The 16,606-nt window shown below is 47.0% G+C and overlaps 2 protein-coding genes across 3 annotated transcripts; one reads left to right on the forward strand and one right to left on the reverse strand.

Moving 5' to 3' along the window:
- The first annotated feature begins 3,884 nt into the window (after positions 1-3,884).
- Positions 3,885-5,024, forward strand: LOC147221314 (heat shock protein beta-1). Its single transcript, XM_086169708.1, has 4 exons — positions 3,885-4,230; positions 4,303-4,366; positions 4,434-4,554; positions 4,631-5,024. The coding sequence occupies exons 1-4, from the start codon at positions 3,963-3,965 to the stop codon at positions 4,964-4,966; spliced, it is 789 nt and encodes a 262-aa protein (XP_086025834.1). The 5' UTR covers positions 3,885-3,962; the 3' UTR covers positions 4,967-5,024.
- Positions 5,025-7,321: 2,297 nt separating this feature from the next.
- Positions 7,322-15,113, reverse strand: hspb8 (heat shock protein family B (small) member 8). 2 transcript variants are annotated; one of them, XM_086169901.1, is made up of 4 exons: positions 14,898-15,113; positions 14,279-14,727; positions 11,420-11,483; positions 7,322-7,756 (listed from the first exon to the last, which is right to left on the reverse strand). In XM_086169901.1, exons 2-4 carry the CDS (start codon positions 14,706-14,708, stop codon positions 7,594-7,596), a joined length of 657 nt encoding a protein of 218 aa, XP_086026027.1. In that variant the 5' UTR covers positions 14,709-14,727; positions 14,898-15,113; the 3' UTR covers positions 7,322-7,593. The 2 variants fall into 2 exon arrangements, with proteins under 2 accessions (XP_086026027.1, XP_086026026.1); XM_086169900.1 differs by lacking the exon at positions 14,898-15,113 and having other exon boundaries at positions 14,279-14,855.
- Positions 15,114-16,606: the final 1,493 nt, after the last annotated feature.

Below are 16,606 nucleotides of genomic sequence, written 5' to 3' on the forward strand. Positions count from 1 at the left end.
TCTACCTGCTACAACACTCCAGTTCCCCTCAGTGTTTGATGCAGGCTGAGAGACCGACAGGCTGACAAATTTTTTTTTGTTTTTTTTGTCCTACTAATACAAATCATCGCCGCGGGGCGACCGTCCCTCCCACCAAGATGGCCGCCTTTCTCCGCGCCGCCACCTGTATGAATAATTTAGACCGCCGGGCGCCATCGGAGGCCGTCAGAAAATGTCAGTCGGTCGAAGCTAGCCTCTGCCGCCCCTCCCAGAAGATGCTGTCTCTGCTTGCTCGCTGGTACACACACACACACACACCCTTTGGTGCAGATCGAGGTTTGCTCACTCGGTCCACCAAATGCCACAGCTTTGTTTTTCTTTTTTTTACCCCCTAACAGTGCTTGAGCTCTTCTGCCTCCGGGACAGACTGTCTCTCCCCCCCGCCCCTGCGAGCGCACACACACACACACACACACACACACACACACACACACACACACACACACACACACACACACACACACACACACACACACACACACCACCAACCTTTTCACTGTTATTGTTACAGATTAATATATCTCTCTGAGGCTGTGAGGGGAGGAAAGAGCTAAAGACTTATATCACCCCCCTACCGAAGTGATTTATTTTCCCCTCCACGTGCTAACTGTCCTAGCGTGGCCCCGCCGTTTCCGCAGGGATGCGATATCCTCTCTTTATTATTTTCCCTCTCCATGGCTCAAAACCAACAGGAGAGGGCGGCCATTTTTTTTTTTATCTTCATAGCCCTTCATCTGCAGACAGACGGCGTGTCCCCATGTGACACTTGTAGGAAGGGAGGTGTGCATGTGTGTGTGTGTGTGTGTGTGTGTGTGTCGGGGGGGCGCAATATGTCCTGAAGTATGAGATGGATTATGTGACAGAGGATTCATCTGTACACTAATCCCAAAAGGGAAGACGTCGGAGATTAACTGCTGTTTCCCGGGATTGTAAATTAGACGACAACAGCGATGTGGGGTGAGGGGGGTCGTGGGGGTCGCGGGGGTCGCGGGGGTTGCAGGGGTCATGGGGGTCAGTGGGGGGGGGGTTGCGGTCACGACTCACCTCCTCCTGTTGAATCTGGAGGCCGGCTGTTAATGAGGTGGAGGTCTATCTTTGGATCGCTGGAGCCTGCGTCGCTCTCGGCGAGGAGGCGGTGAAGTTTGAGAATGAGACCGATCGGCCTCCAAACACACACACACACAATCACACACGCACACACTCATGCATGCATGCATGCATGCACACACACTCCTGTCTGGTCAGGTCCCAGATCCGCAGGAGCTGTGGAGACCAGAAGAAGTTTAGATCTTCAATGTATCTAAACAAGCAGCGGCCGAGACGTCAGAAGACTACAAACATGGCCGCCTCGACGCTTCCTGAAGGCCCCTGCTGAAAACAGTTTGGACAGTTTCATGGAAACAAAATATAGGAAAAAAAAGAAAAGAAACCCCTTTAAGTGAGCTTTCTCCTCAGAACATCTATCATCTTCTTTTCCTTCAGACGATTTAAAAAAAAAAAAAAAAATCCACATTTCTATTTCATGGAGTATCGAAGAAATGAAAGATTTAAGACAGTTTGTTTTATCTGCCCCACACACACACACACACACACACACACACACGGTGTGGAGATGGCGATGGAGATGATGAAGCTGAAGTTTTCAGCTCAAAGTTGTGAAAGGAGCCACTCCTCTGTCCATCATGGATCTCATTCAGCTCTTCATCTTCACACACACACACACACAAAGACACACACACACACACACACACAGATAAGCACGCCATTCTGATGCGGCTGCGCCATAACCATGATGGATGAGGGAATCAATCAGCCGTATGACGTATTTGCTGCTGATATACTGCAGATCCGTGACCGGATTACGTTGCCGTGGCCGCGAGAAGGGACGGAAATGTTTACAATGTGGCGGAGCGGGGCAAGATGGCTGCCGTATGCCGAATGGGACCGAAAGCAGAAACTGGGGTAAAAACCAGACAAACTGGAAAGAGAAAAAGAGAGAGGGAGGAAAAAGAGAGAGAGAGAGAACAGCGGGGGGGATAAATAAACCCCTCGCATCTTTTGATGTTAATCCTGATTCAAGACATCAAAATGATTCGGTGATGATGTGTTTACAGGACGGGGGAATATGATCCAACAGAATACATTCCAGCGTGTCTCTCACACACACACACACACACACACACACACACACACACACACATACACACAAGTGTGTATATATATATATATATATATATATATATATATATATATATTTATATACAAACTCACAATTTTGTTGAGCCGATTTGAATCGGATCCAACTGAATTGATTATGAATCCCGGGAACCAACAGACGCTGTTCTCCGCTCTCAGATTTCCTGTTCCTGGTGTCAATCACCTCATGTTTGTTGCCGCGGGCGACCGCCGCTGATGTCAAAGGTCACGCAAGAGAACCCCGGTGACCACAAACACTGTGCTTACCTCTGGGAGGAAGACAAAGAGGAAGAACCAACGTCGAGCGCCGAAGCAGGACAGTGAAGTAAGGCTGCATTAAAACGCAGGTGTGTAAGCTGGGGGCGGAGCCAACACTCAGGGGGCGGAGCCAACACTCAGGGGGCGGGACCAATCAAGGAGGGAACAGGAGCAGGTGGGCGGGACTTCAAAATTCAAACAGGAAGTGGCAAAGGAACGGGAGACTCCTAGGCGTCGACCCACTTCAAAATTATGAATGAGAGTTACCCATCTAAAGAATTACTAAGGTTACGCTTCAATATTGAAGATAATATTTGTACATTTTGTGAAGACAACATTGAAACCACAGACCATATATTTTCCTCATGTGAAAAAGTACAAGGCTTTTGGGCTAAAATTCAAAAATGGATTAAAGACAAATTTCCATCATCAATTTCTTTCTGAGGAGATGATATACCATTTGGTTTACTTTTATAAAACAAGATGAACTCTATGTTATTTAAGGCCTGGCCAAGGTTTTCATACACAAAAACAGAATGAGAAAAAAAATTTCCCCTGATTTTACATTCTTCATAAACAATTTTGAATGATATGAAAAAATCCTTATTCTAGTTTAAAAAACACTTATGGAAAAAATCCAAAAACCAAAAAATATACAGTTTTATGACTGAGATTCCTTTTGAACCACCAAGTTCAATACATATTATATTTCCCTTTATTTATTTAGTTTAATTTATTTATTTATTCATTTATTTATTTAATCTATTTTTTTTAATTTATTTTCTTTTTTCTTCTTGAGCTAAACATTTCTCACAAACCTTTAATACTGTTAACACTTAGTTAAGTGATTGCATACGAAACTAATGTCCTTGTGCTTCCTCAACCCCGTTCGTATCATTGACATTCGATTTTGCCATGTTTGTTTGTACCTATGTATGTCTGTTTGTTATATTTGTGTTCAATAAAATTAAAAAAATTTTTTTTAAAAAGACTCCCAGGTGTCAAGGGGCGGGGCTTCACCTCAACAGGTGACCTGTCAATCACAGGTCAGAGAAGGTCCACACCCTGGAGTTCCCCCTGGAAACGCTCCTCCTTCTCCTCCAATGAATTTCACGCTCCACCGCCGCCGCCGGATGACGCAGAGGGGAGCGCCGCTCTCCGTCCACTTCACCCAGACGTGCGAAGAACCGCCCGCGGGTTTCTTCAAACAGCCGATTTGCCTTCGCTCAGCCACTCGCTATTTGCCACGCCGCCCTCAAAAGTTATAAATATGGCTGATTACTCCACGGCCTTCTCCAGGTCGGAGGCGGGCGGAGGTCCGTCCCCTCACGTCCACTCATGGGATCAGCATCATCGCTTGATAAGTGCCAAAACAACAGAGGGCGACAGTATAAAAGGTCCGGCGGCGGCGGACGCGCCCTCGCCGCAGACCTCTCAGCCACTTCCTGTTATCTTCCTGCTGGGACGACATGAGCCTAGAGGACGGCGCCGGCGCCCCGCCGAGGAGGTGGTGGTGGCCAAGCTGGGCTTTCGCCGAGGAGACGGGCCTGCCGCCCCTGGAGACGGATCTCCAGAGGAGCCCAGCCGCCTGCTACGTCCCCGCCCCTCTTTTCTCGCCATACGTCACCACGGCGACGCATCGCCCCGGCCAGACCTGGAGGGTGAACCTGGACGTGGCCCATTTCTCCCCCTCGGAGGTTTCCCTCAGCGTCAAGGACGGATTCCTGGAGATCAGAGGTACGGCTCGCCGAATACAAGGAAAGGCGTCGAGAAGGTTCTCCTCCATGTTGTCCTCCTCTCTGTCCGCAGGAAGCCACGAGGAACGCCAGGACCGCCACGGGTTCATCGCCAGGTGTTTCACCAGGAAGTACAGGTGGGTGAAGCGGACGTCGCGCAGGAGATCCCCGACCCCTTGTGTTCTGACGTTCCTGTTTTTCCAGGCTCCCGGCCGAGGTGAACGCTGCCGAAATGACATCTTCGCTCTCCGCGGACGGCGTCCTGACCGTGGAGGCCCCGCTTCCGGAAAGCTCCGCCCCCTCCGCTGTCACCCTTCCCATAAAGGTAGAGGTCTCGGTCGCGGTGCCAGGAAATAGCAGAACGTAGGAACGGTACTGAACGCTACATTTCTCACGCGCAGGTGGAGGCTGAGGAGGGCGAGAAACCAGAAGATCAAGCTCTTCTGTTTGCTGGGGATCAGGCTGGAGGGTCTCCAACAGAAGCCCGCGAGGAACAAGCACACCTAGAGGAGAAGGAGAAGGAGGAAGAGGAGGAGAAGGAGGAGGAGGAGGAAGAGGAGGAGGAGATTTATGAACAGCCAGCTGGTGATCTCCACCCTTCAGCACCAGTGGAAGGAGTCGTTGAGGTCTTGGAGGAAACCCCTGAGGGCCACGAGGAGCCGGCGGCAGACGGAGGGATCCAGATGGCGTCCGGCCAGGGGGAGGCCGGCGAGGAGGCGGAGGCCGTCCGGGAGTAGCCCGACGTCAGAAGATGCACCCGCCGATTCCGGAAAAAACGCCAATAAAACGCTCTTACGTCCAGTCCTGTGTCGGTGTCCGTCAATCAGAGCCCCGCATCCCGTGTAAACGTTTATTCCCCCCGCCAGACCATAATCTAGTATCACATGTTTACTCAGCTGGACTCCGATTATGCCGTTGCCATGGCAGCATGTATCGCCCGGCGCCAGGCAACACAACAACTACCATATTTGGCAGATCATAAGGCGCACTGCATTATAAGGCGCAATATCAATGAACGGGTCTTTTTTCATATATAAGGCGCGCTGCATTATAAGGCGCATGATAAAATATATACAGTATACAAAGCAAAAAAAAAACAGTTTAGTCAAACTTTATTCATCTCATTCATCTCACTCTGGAAACTCTGCTTAGTCTTCTTAACTTGGCGCAGTTCATAGCATGTCTTAACAGGTGCCATTTTGTTTTTTTTATGTCAATCACAGTACATGCAGCTATTACAAAAAGTGGAGGAAGTTAGCCTACTACGTACTGCTCTCTGATTGGTTTATCGTTGCCTCGATAAATGATATTGTTTATCATTGTTTATCGACAACGTGTAATTCCGGCACTACATAATTAGAGATGGAACGTTGTCCGATGTTGCGACCCGTATTCAACCAAGGACCGATTTTAACGCAACGTCCTCCTGTCAGGAAGGAACGTCCGACGATCAGTCAAATGGAACGGCTTGGTCGCTTACCAAAATCGCACTAAAACATTTTGACAGATGTTTGAGCGCTGTGTACCACATGAAATTGGTCAGTAAGCACAACAATGATTTGTACATTCGGTGCACGGCTGATTTTTTAGAATATGTAAGGATTTTAAGGGCACATTTATTGCATTACAAAAGCATTAAAAATTCAAAATAAAAGAGGCCAACCGGGATGATTAGTTTTTAATGCACATCACAATGTATTTACAATTATTATAAATTATTATTAAAAAAAAAAATTAAAAAGTAATTCCGGATGTGTTATCGTTAAAACACGCTAGTTAACATGCTAGCAGTCTCACACGTTCCCTTCGAACTTTCACCTACTTTGCATTCAAATCTCGAAAGGTCACATGACCGGGAACTGAATCTGAATTTGTCTTTTTACATGTTTTTTTACAGGTTTTTAACGGGATCTTTTTATGGCCGTTTGCGTGACGCTAACAGGTTATATCTTAACACGAGCCTCATCGTCTTCAGCGACTCTAGAGAAGTTGACGTCGAATAAAACGTCAAATGCTTACTTAGTAATTTATGTTAAGTTAAGGGAAATTAAATATCTTGTGTGGGCAGAAATTTATTTCTCCTCTGCTTCTTCTGCTTCCAGATAATTAAATCTAAATTGCATTGTCTTGTTTATTTACCCAACTAGTTCCTTCTCTATATCTTTTTCTGAAATAATTTTACTGAAACAAGGCCACCGTAGTAATTATAAACTAAAGGTTTCTGGTTTTTTTTTCTGTTTGTTTTTCAAAAGATTTTCGGCTAAAAATTAATTTATTCAGTGGATTTTAGGTGACAAAAAAGGTTTCTCACTAAATAACTCAAAGAAAAATATTTATAATTGTAATAATCCGAAGAGTGTAATGAGAAGCTTGCAGGCAAATGTTTAATACACTTCTGTTTCCGTTCGGTTAAAGATACATTTGTTTTTTTTGAATGAATAAAAGCAACTACTCAAATATTAAATTGGGCCGGGTTGTAATCCAACACACACACACGGTTTGTAACGTCGTATAAAAATTAGTTTTGGACTCTCTTACAAAAATATGAATAAAAAAAAAAAAAAAAAGGACAGAAATAAAATGACCCACACATTTAATATTAACTTCATAACAGGAACAATAATACTGTCATAAACCCAAACTTTATGGTGTAATAACACTTGAAACGGCAAAAGCAATGTATCTACAAGTTTCCCAACTGTTTTCTAATAATGAGACATTTCAATTGTAATTACAAAATCAAGGTGTGGCACTTTTGGATAACTTTGTTATAAAAGTGCTATAAGCAATTATGAACCAAACCCCCATGAACCAAAAAAAAACAACAAATAACCGGTTTAAAAAAAAAAAAAAAAATCAAATGAATCCCATTTAATATTAACAGTGAAAAATTCTTTTCCATTCCAGGAGGATTAGAAGATCATCTGCTTCATCTTTTACTTAATAATAATAATAATAATAATAATAATAATAATAATAGCAAGTTGAAAAAAAAGTTAGAAAAATAAAATGTAGAATTTACCGCAACCACAAAGTGGTATGACTCTGTTATGACACGTGTTTTATCGTAATAAAATACAATACGGGTTTCATTTGTGATCGTGTTCAAGGTGTTTATTACAAAATGTGTCAGATCATTACAAATAAAAGAGATTCATTTTCTTTGGCACATCTTCAGTGATGACACAGATACGTTGTTATTAAACGGCTGTCGTCACACGTCCTCTAATTATCACACGCAAAATTTCTCCCCGGACGAGACCGTCTAACGAAAACCTCGCGGGCCAAACTCTCCGTCCGAAAAAATCCCCAAGCTGGCATCCACACACACTTTCATATCAAACTCCACACCGAAAGAGGGGGTTCAGAGCGCCGGCGCCTCCTGGAGGGCCTCCGGCGCGTCTCCAGTCTGTGAGCTCTCGCTGCTGAAGAGGGAATACGGGGGCGTCTGTCGCGACTCGATGATGAGGACGCCCTCCGGCGACAGCGAGGCGAAGACGGTCAGGGGGTCCACGTCCACCGGGATCCTGGCGAAACAAGGAGAAAGCCGGCGTCACTTAGCCGCTAGTTGTGGCTAAATCCCTCCGTCTCACCCGCCGAAAACAAAAATAAACCAAATATTAAATAAGATATATTATATTATATATATAAATTATATATTATTATATATTATATGATAAAAAAATTACAAACAGCACGTGAAGACGAAGAAGAAATACACACTTCCTTGGTCTTCGCGGTCACGCGTTGAGGGTGAAACAGCGCCCCCTTGTGGTCGAGTCGTGTAACTGAACGTGACGATTTCAAAATATAAATATCCCTTTATTAATAAAAGCATGCATTCCATGTTTCCAATTGTGAGACAGGAAACATGAAAAAAATAAATAAAAGTTGATTTTATGAGTTGGGAATGATTTTCTTCCTTCGCCTCAATTGCATTTAAAGCGCTTGATTTGGAAAAAGCCACTTCCTGTTTGCTCCACATGGGATGTTTATCATTCATTCATGCATCGGATACGGGGTAAAACGCCGACGAGGTTCAAGCGGCTGAGAAGGAAGCTCTCGCAGGAGCGGTGTCGCTTCAGCACATCCAGACACCACGGCCTAATATGGGCATCCGAGATTTTTTTTTTATCCTCTCTGTCTGAAGAGGTTTATATAAACAGAGATGTTAGGAAGGGAACGAAACGTCTGCCCGTTCAGACAGCGAACCCACCCAACCCCCCCAGAACATTCCCCTCCATTTCCACCCTGGTGCTACATGAACACAGATTCCTGCAGGGTGGATTTGTCTTTTGAAAACAAAACCGTCGGACTCCCAAATTAGGTCAGGGTGGTCGGACAGACACACACACACACACACACACATGCAGAAAATGAACTTGAAGTCGTGCTCGATGACGGGACCCAGCGATCGGGTGCATCAAAGATGGAGGACAGATGGCGGACGTAGGACTTTAGCGCCTCGTTTTTTTCTTGCAGGAATCTGTCTAGCAGGAGAGCATTGGGAATATAAGCCGCATGAAAGCATTTTTGTGGTGCGTCCGCCGTTAGCTGCGCTAACAGTGACTGCTTTTTATTAGCCTCCCCCCCTCGGATAGCTTACAACGTCGTTATTTCCCATGCTCCCTGAAACGTGCCGCAACTACCGTGCTAGTCCCAGCTAGCGGTAACAGACCGGCGAGGGGACATTTTGTCTCCGGCATTGATTTTGAGAAGCTGCCAAAAAACTGTCCGACGGCGGAGCCAGACAAGATGTAGGAGTCTGACAGGCTGCGGGTGAGAGGCAACCCTTTACGCTATCATGCTAACCAAACCGATTAAATAAAAAAAATAATGATAAAAGAAAAAAAAGTAAAACAAAACAAAGCTACCTTTTTATATAAAATGACTTATTGGGTTACTACAACCTGCACTTTCAGTACCTCATCATCTATAATAGTGCTTTTGCTAAAAATAAAAATATATAAATAAAATCTGGCACCAAAGTGCAAACCAACCTCTACTTTCAAATAAGGGAACAGCACGGAAATTACCACATTATATGTATATAAAGATGTAAAATTTAAACAAAAATGTAAGCAAATCCTCCCAACCCTCCCACACACTTTAACTGATATATTTGTTGTCGAATATATATTGTTGCAAATATATATATCCTCACTTTTATCCTCTGTTGACGTCCCCCACCTCCCACCTGTTACACGTAAAAAAGTCTCAGCCGCTGCTATTTTAGTCTAATAAAAATACATTTGCGACCATCAAAAGCAGTGCTGGTCGCAGAAAACTGAGTACGCGCCACCTTCGGCGTACATCTAAGTACACGGTGGGTCATCCCAACGCAGCAGCGCGTCCTCGCCATGTTATCTCCCCCCTCTCTCATATAACAGTGCACTTGTGTATTGAGGACAGTTATTTATAGGTGCGCCCCCCCACACCCCCCACCCAACCCCCTCCCCGAATATATCCAGCCTGTCATCGGCTTCTCGGCCGTGCTGAGCGGAGGAGGTCGGATTTGAGGGCCTTCCAATTAAAAAAGGATTGGGATGTGCGTTGCGGTGCAGGACCGGCCGCTCACTAATTAGCCAACAGGAAATTAGCAGGGTTGGAGTGACGCGCCAGCGAGACGGCGATTAAGACCGCCGTCTGAAGTCCTCTCGCATCCCAATTAAGCAGAGGGTGGGAAGTGGGAAGGAGTGGGCGGGAGTCGCAGAAAGTTCTGTGTCCGTTTGGCTCGGATGAGTTACGCCGCAAGGAGTCTTTTCAGAACGCCGCGTAGCCGCTCCTGTCCGAAGCTAGCTCTTGATAGATTCATGGCTATCTTGTCAGCAGCAGCGGTCTCCAAAACACTTGCGGACACAGTATTTCCCCAAACACTCGGTCCATCTACAGCCCGTGTAGCTGTGTGCTTTCCAGAATCACCATCGGGCGTCGCTGACGACTACCAATTTCAAGGAAGGTGAACCGTCCTCGGATTATATTTGGACTCTTGTGCAAGAAGAGCTACAGCGAAGGTCATCCAAAAGTCATCCATGGTTGGGAGCAGACAATATCTTTTAAATATGTAAAATAATCTCATGGATGACAAATACGGCGGACAAGTAGCAAAATGCATAAATCGATGTAAAAATCGTATTCTTCGGTAAACCGTCCAGTCCATTGCCCCGACAAAGAGGTACCACAGAGCTCTATCCTCAGTCCTCTGGCGTTTACATGAGCAACATCTTCCTTAAACCACTACCACAATGCAGATGCCGCCCGACGTGAGGAAGCTCAAAATTCACCTCAACATCCGAAGACGAGCTTGATTGTTCAGCCGTCAAAGCGCGAAACGGCACTCAGATCGCTCTCGCCGATCCCCGACAGAAAGGGGATTTCGGTTAGGTCGGTATTCAAAACGGTAAACTTGATTCTCTCCTGGAAATTATAGGATGTTTTTACGCCTCCAGGGAGAACTTTCTGTGAATAAGTACACCGGCGCTCTGGTACGGATGGCTTTTAAATGGAAATCGGGGTTTGGCTGTAAGCAGGTACCCAGTCCGGTCCCTTAACGTGAGAAAGAGTCGCGCCGCAGGGCTCTATCCTCGTATCCTCGGTCCGATACCGCCAGAGGCGCCCTCGGAGACGAAGCTTGAAGTTCCCTGCATCCAAAGATAAGCTTGATTGTTCTGCTATTAAAGCGTGAAATGGCACTCAAATTGCTCTCCCTGATCCTGATGAAACGGGGATTTTGGAGTCGTTTAGGGCTCGTCTTCAAAATGGGTTGAAAATGTGTCTTTGATCGTCTCCGGGAATCACAGCATATCTTCTCACAATAGTGTTCTTCTACATCTGCAGGGTCATCTAGGGTCTGGTTGGACTTTCCGATTATCACATCTCTTGTCTCATTTTTTTAAAAAACCTGATGGCGAGACATTCTGCACAGCATCCAGCTGCCCTCTTTGGGTTTTTAAGTTTCCCGTCCTTGTTATTTGGGTCTTAGCCCCCTCAGGTTGCCCGGCAACAAAGACGCAATTTCACTTCAAATCGCCGAAGGGAACGCAACGACTCGATTTTTGACGACCAACTTTCCACTTGACTACTAGCATTATGCGAAATCAAGCGTTATCTGCCGAAGTCGTGGAGCTGGTGTCACAAGTCAGACGATAATCTGAGTCATTTGAGCGATAATCTATTTCAAAGAGACTCACTGTATCTTCTTCGTGAAGTTCTTTGTGACGATGCCTCCTTCCTCCTGCTTCTCTTCGTGTTTCCCTGTTCAGGGGGGGAAGAAAAGGAAGATTAAAACAAGCCGGCGACTTCAGGAAGTTGACACAATTCGCACCGGCTTATTGTTGAGGAGGCGAGGAGTGGCCGGGTCACTTCCCCGGTGAACTCCAGAAACATCTCGCATTACTTTGAAAACCAACCCGGGTGCAAAACCTCTTGGTTAAAGAGCAGTGATAAAGTATTGGAATTTCTGGACTGTAAGCTGCTATGTTTTCCCCACGCTTTGAACACTTAAACAATGATGCGGCTAATTTATGGATTTTTTTGGGCTACTTTTTTGGGACCGATGAAATGACCACGAAATAATGAGGCTGTTCAATTCGAACACTGAAGAAGACAACTTTAATGGTTCTAGTGCGCAGGAAGAAGACTAAGATAGCGATCAGCTGGAGCGGCTAGATGGACGGATATGTTTATTATTAATCTTTTTCATCAGCTGAATGACAGGCATTGTTCGGAAAAAAGCATACCCGGTATGTATTTGTGGATGTTACCGCTATGTATGTAATCAAAAGTAAATGATAAAAAATTCTAATGTTGCAACATGGACACCTGCAGTTTATAGACAAGTGCGGCCTTTATATGTACACGTATATTTATTTTGCTATTCTTAGCCGGTGCTGCTGAGTTGCGCTCAATAGTCGGGAAATGACGGTACAAGAACGCAACTGCAAATATTTACAAGGTACACCCTTGTTTTCCCCCGAGCGCTCGTGAAGGACGCCGAGGTTCGCAGTCAAACCCGGGAATGGAAACTCCATTTCACTTGGCCGGGTGTTTCTTTCCATTGCTCAACCCCTCTTTGGTCTGGGCGGGACACCACGATCCGGCCCGAGACAGAACATCCTTTGGTTCCCTCCAGCTGCCCCCGTCCCCCGACGAGTCGTAGTACAAACCCCACCCTCCCCCTCCCGGCCTCTGTTTATGCCCGTTATATCTCCCAGGCTTGCAAGCAGCTGCTCTCCAGGCTGTTAAATGTCAGCGCCGCAGCCGGCAGCGTGGCCCGGGGGCCCCGCCCCTTCCTTTCCGCCAAACCCGGCGCCGCCGTCCGGCCACCTTCTCCGGAGGGGCCCGACTTACCGTCGGCAGCTGAAGTCATGATTATATCACGGTTTAAAAAGCCTCTCCTGGACGCGTCCCGAGCGCCTCGGATTCCGCTGCGACCGAGACGTCACATTCCAATAGATCGGCGTCAGATGCTTCCAGAGAGCGAGACGGCATGTGAACGCAACTACGTTTTAAAAGGCCCTTCTGATATCACGGTGGGAGCAGCTGGGAGAGGCCTCGCGGTTTGGTTTTAATCTGAGACGTGACGGAGGTTCAGACGGGAGCGGAGATTACAGGGTATCTCGACTCCTGAAAAGACGCTCCGTGTTTCCTGACGTTTACACCACCAGGGGTAGGATAGAGGCTAGCCAAAGGGCTAATGGGCCATCTTGAAAAGCACCCGGGGGGAGAAGGTGAGGTAGAAATGCTAACCGCTACTTAGCCGTGCTGCCCTACTGAACGGGGAGAACTATCCTGGGGAAACACAACAACAACAACAACGGACAACGCTGAGCTCTATTTCCCCGGACTTCTGGTCCGGGTGGGAAAGTAGTCTTCAGCAGCGCGAATAAACCTCCAGAAAGAGGAGAACTAGTGGCCGAGATGCGGAACTACAAGTTCGTCGGCCGTTCCACGAGACGTTTAGCTTAAATTGTTAGTACGATCCAAGTTTTGGGATTCTTAACAACGCCACTGACGACCGGTTTTGTCTGAAACCAGAAAGAGTTAAGCCGACAGCGTTGCTACGGTAACACATTCTCCAAATGTATAACCCCAACCCCCCCCGCCTGGAGCCAGAGAAGATACAACCCTTCAGATCTGAGTCATCCGGTCCTTAACGGAGTACCTCAGGCACGACGGCTCAGGGTCGAGTCATCGGTCATTGGACCTCCTGTCACGCTTTTAGATCGCGGGGGGGGTCGAGTCACCGGGCAGGCGGGCCGGCGTGGCGCTGACTGAGTGACCCAACTGGCATACCAGAGATCTGTTTGGGGGTTGGGGGGGCCTCAATCGGCCCCGGGTATCCCTCTGTCTTTTGAACACGAGGTTAAGATTTTTTACAGATTCTAACCCCCTGACCCCACTCCCGGGACAGAGGCCGGAGGAGGCCTTCTGGGTCGGCGCGGTTCCTATTTCCAGAACATTCTCCCCGCCGGTTGATGGCAGCTTGTCTTATTGTAAACAGAGACTGTTGTCACGGGCCTTGCCTTAAATCTAAATCGGGCGGCCGGGTAGGGGATGGGGGCTGGTTCTCCAGGAATCCGAAACAGGTGTCTAAGCTTGAGGAGCTGCCTGCCAGGCTGCGCGTCCGGCTCGGCCCTGCGTGAAGACTCGTTAAGATGGCGGCGCAGAAGTGATCGGAACCCCCTTGAGATGCTCCGACCGTCGGGCGGAGTTCTTCCAGTTCTCAAGGAACTCCACGTCTAAGAAGCCGTGACGGTATATTCGTGCGTGTTAGTTGAAGAACCTGAAAGAACCGGTCGGAAAACGGACGCCGACACGAACCTGAAGAGAGCCCCAATGAGTTTCTCAAACCGATCAGTCGGACCTTGAGATGTTTCTCTTCGCTTTTTGCTGATTTTGACAAACTCTCTGGTTGCAACTGGCATAAGAGTCGCTACTATTCCAGACAAGGGGGATTTGAACCCTTTCTGATTGATATGTCCCACAACCTTGGGATTATTTTTATTCTGGTCTAAGGTTGAAGACCTGAACCCCCCCCCAGGACTCACCTGACACCTCCACAAATCCGTCCCTGGTCTTGACATTTAACTCCTCGGGCTTGAAGCTGTGCACGTTGACGCACACCTTCCAGGGCTCACCCCCGGTGGTGACTGGCGACCCCCGGGAGGAGGGCTCTCCGCCGTAGCGGCTGGTGTAGATGGCGGGGCCCCCGGGGGCCTGGCCCCGCGGGAAGCCGGCGCGCAGCCCTCCGCCGAAGGGCGCCGAGCCGAGGCGCGACCCGAGCCGGCCGGGGCGCGCCCAGCCCGGCCAGTCCATCGACAGCTCCTCCGGGAAAGGCGACATCCCAAAGTCGTCGTCCATGAACCGGGACGCCAACTGGTCCCGGAACGGGGACTGATCCCTGAACGGGGACTCGCCGAACGGGTCCCTGGGGAACCTCTGCCGGTTCCCCATCGTGTAGAAGTCACCCTCTGCCATGGGGTGGCGGGGTTCGACTCTTCAAAAAAAAAAAAAAAAAAACTGAACTTCCTGTGCAGTAAAAACCTTTAAAAAGTTCTACAAGTAAGGGGGAAAAAAACTACATCAATAAAAGTATTAAAAAGAATTCACAGTTGAGAACTTCTACTTTGGCTCCTGCGCGTCACCCTTGTACGCACACCGGGTCACCTGAAAGTCCGACGGGCGGCTCCTGGGGGCCACACCGGTCCTCCGCGCTCCTTCACGGGAACTGAACTAATCTCCGCTGGCCGCGGGGTTTTATACCGGCCCCCCCATTCCCGGAAGAGTCGGGAAAACTCCCGGAGGATCCGGAGAGAACGCCCCCTTCCTTCTTTCTTAAAGTTCCGGCAAACGCGCGTCTTAATCCAGCCGGGTCTACTTTTCTGGATGCGTCGTCGCGGATTAAATTTGGCCCAAAAAAAAGGACAAAAACAAACGCGACGGTGAGTTGCTCCGACTCGCTCCGGGAGCTATTTTCTGCAGCGGAGGAGCTGCAGCAGCTGACCGGACACCGAGCCTCCTCTTCCCCCCCCCCCCGGTGACTCACCGGCTTTTTAATAGCAGATAACGTCGAGAGTCGGGACAAACATGCTGATGTCAGTGTACGGATTAAGTCGGGATTGTAATTTGTGTTAATGATATATAGTTGTGTTCAAAAATATAGCAGTGTTGTTAAAAATGTGGGTAAAACTCAAAATCCTTCTATTATTTTAATTTCCATTCACTGGGAACACTGCATGTTATATTTTTTACATGAAAGCATCAAGAAAAAAGGAGCAATATTGGAATTAATTTACAGAAAATGAAGAAAAAGTGGTTGCGGGCTGTTCAAAAATAATAATAGTGTTGGAATTTTTCATAACAAACTCAAATATTTACTCAATTAACAAAAAAGACATTAAGATTTAGCATTCGTGTGATTCAAAAAACTAATTTTATTTGCATAACCACTGTTTTTGAGAACTGCTTCACATCTGTGTTGCATGGAGTCAACCAACTTCTGACACCTGGAAACAGGGAATTCCATCCCAGGATGATCTGAAAACTTTTCACAATTCCTCTGCATTTCTTGGTTTTGCCTCATAAACAGCATTTTTGATGTCACACGACAACTTCTCTATTGGATTAAGGTCCCGGGATCGGGCTGGACACTCCATAACCTTGATTTTCTTGGTCTGGAACCAAGATGCTGCTCGCTTACCGGTGTGTTTGGGCTCATTGTCTTGTTGAAACAACCATTTTAAGGGCATTTCCTCTTCAGCGTAAGGAAGCATGACCTCTTCAAGTATGTTGATATAAGCAAATAGATCCATGATCCCTGGGATGTGATAAATAGGCCCGACACCACGGTATGAGAACCATGTCATGCTGCTCGCACCACCGTGCTTCATGGTTTATGAAAAATTCTTATGAAAAATTCAGACACTGTTATTTTCTTCAACAGCCCACAACCACTTTTTCTTAATTTTCTGCAAATTAATTCAAATATTGCTACTTTTTTCTTAATGCTGTCATGTAAAATATAATGTGCAGTGTTCCCAGTGAATGGAAATAAAAATATTAGAAGGATTTTGAGCTTTACCCACATTTTTAACAACACTGCTATTATTTTGCACACAGATATATGTGTACATTTATTTTTTTATGTGTTGACCTTTGCTTCTGAAATATGGCGAGAGGAAACACCCCTCCCATGTGACCGAGGCTTCCTCTGTGAGAATGAAATGAATGGCGGTTTAGTTGATGTCCGACTGTCCGTGCGTGAATGCATTAAAAAAAATAGACGAATAAAAAGTACTTTTACGGATAAAGAGACGCGTCGTGTGCGATAACAGCGCATAAACACGAATCCGTCCACTCCATGTCCCCGATAGAAA

The sequence above is a fragment of the Fistularia commersonii genome, chromosome 22 (assembly GCF_037954325.1).
Source record: "Fistularia commersonii isolate RoL2024-O1a breed Wild chromosome 22, RoL_Fcom_v1.0, whole genome shotgun sequence".
In the NCBI taxonomy this organism is placed as follows: Eukaryota; Metazoa; Chordata; class Actinopteri; order Syngnathiformes; family Fistulariidae; genus Fistularia; species Fistularia commersonii.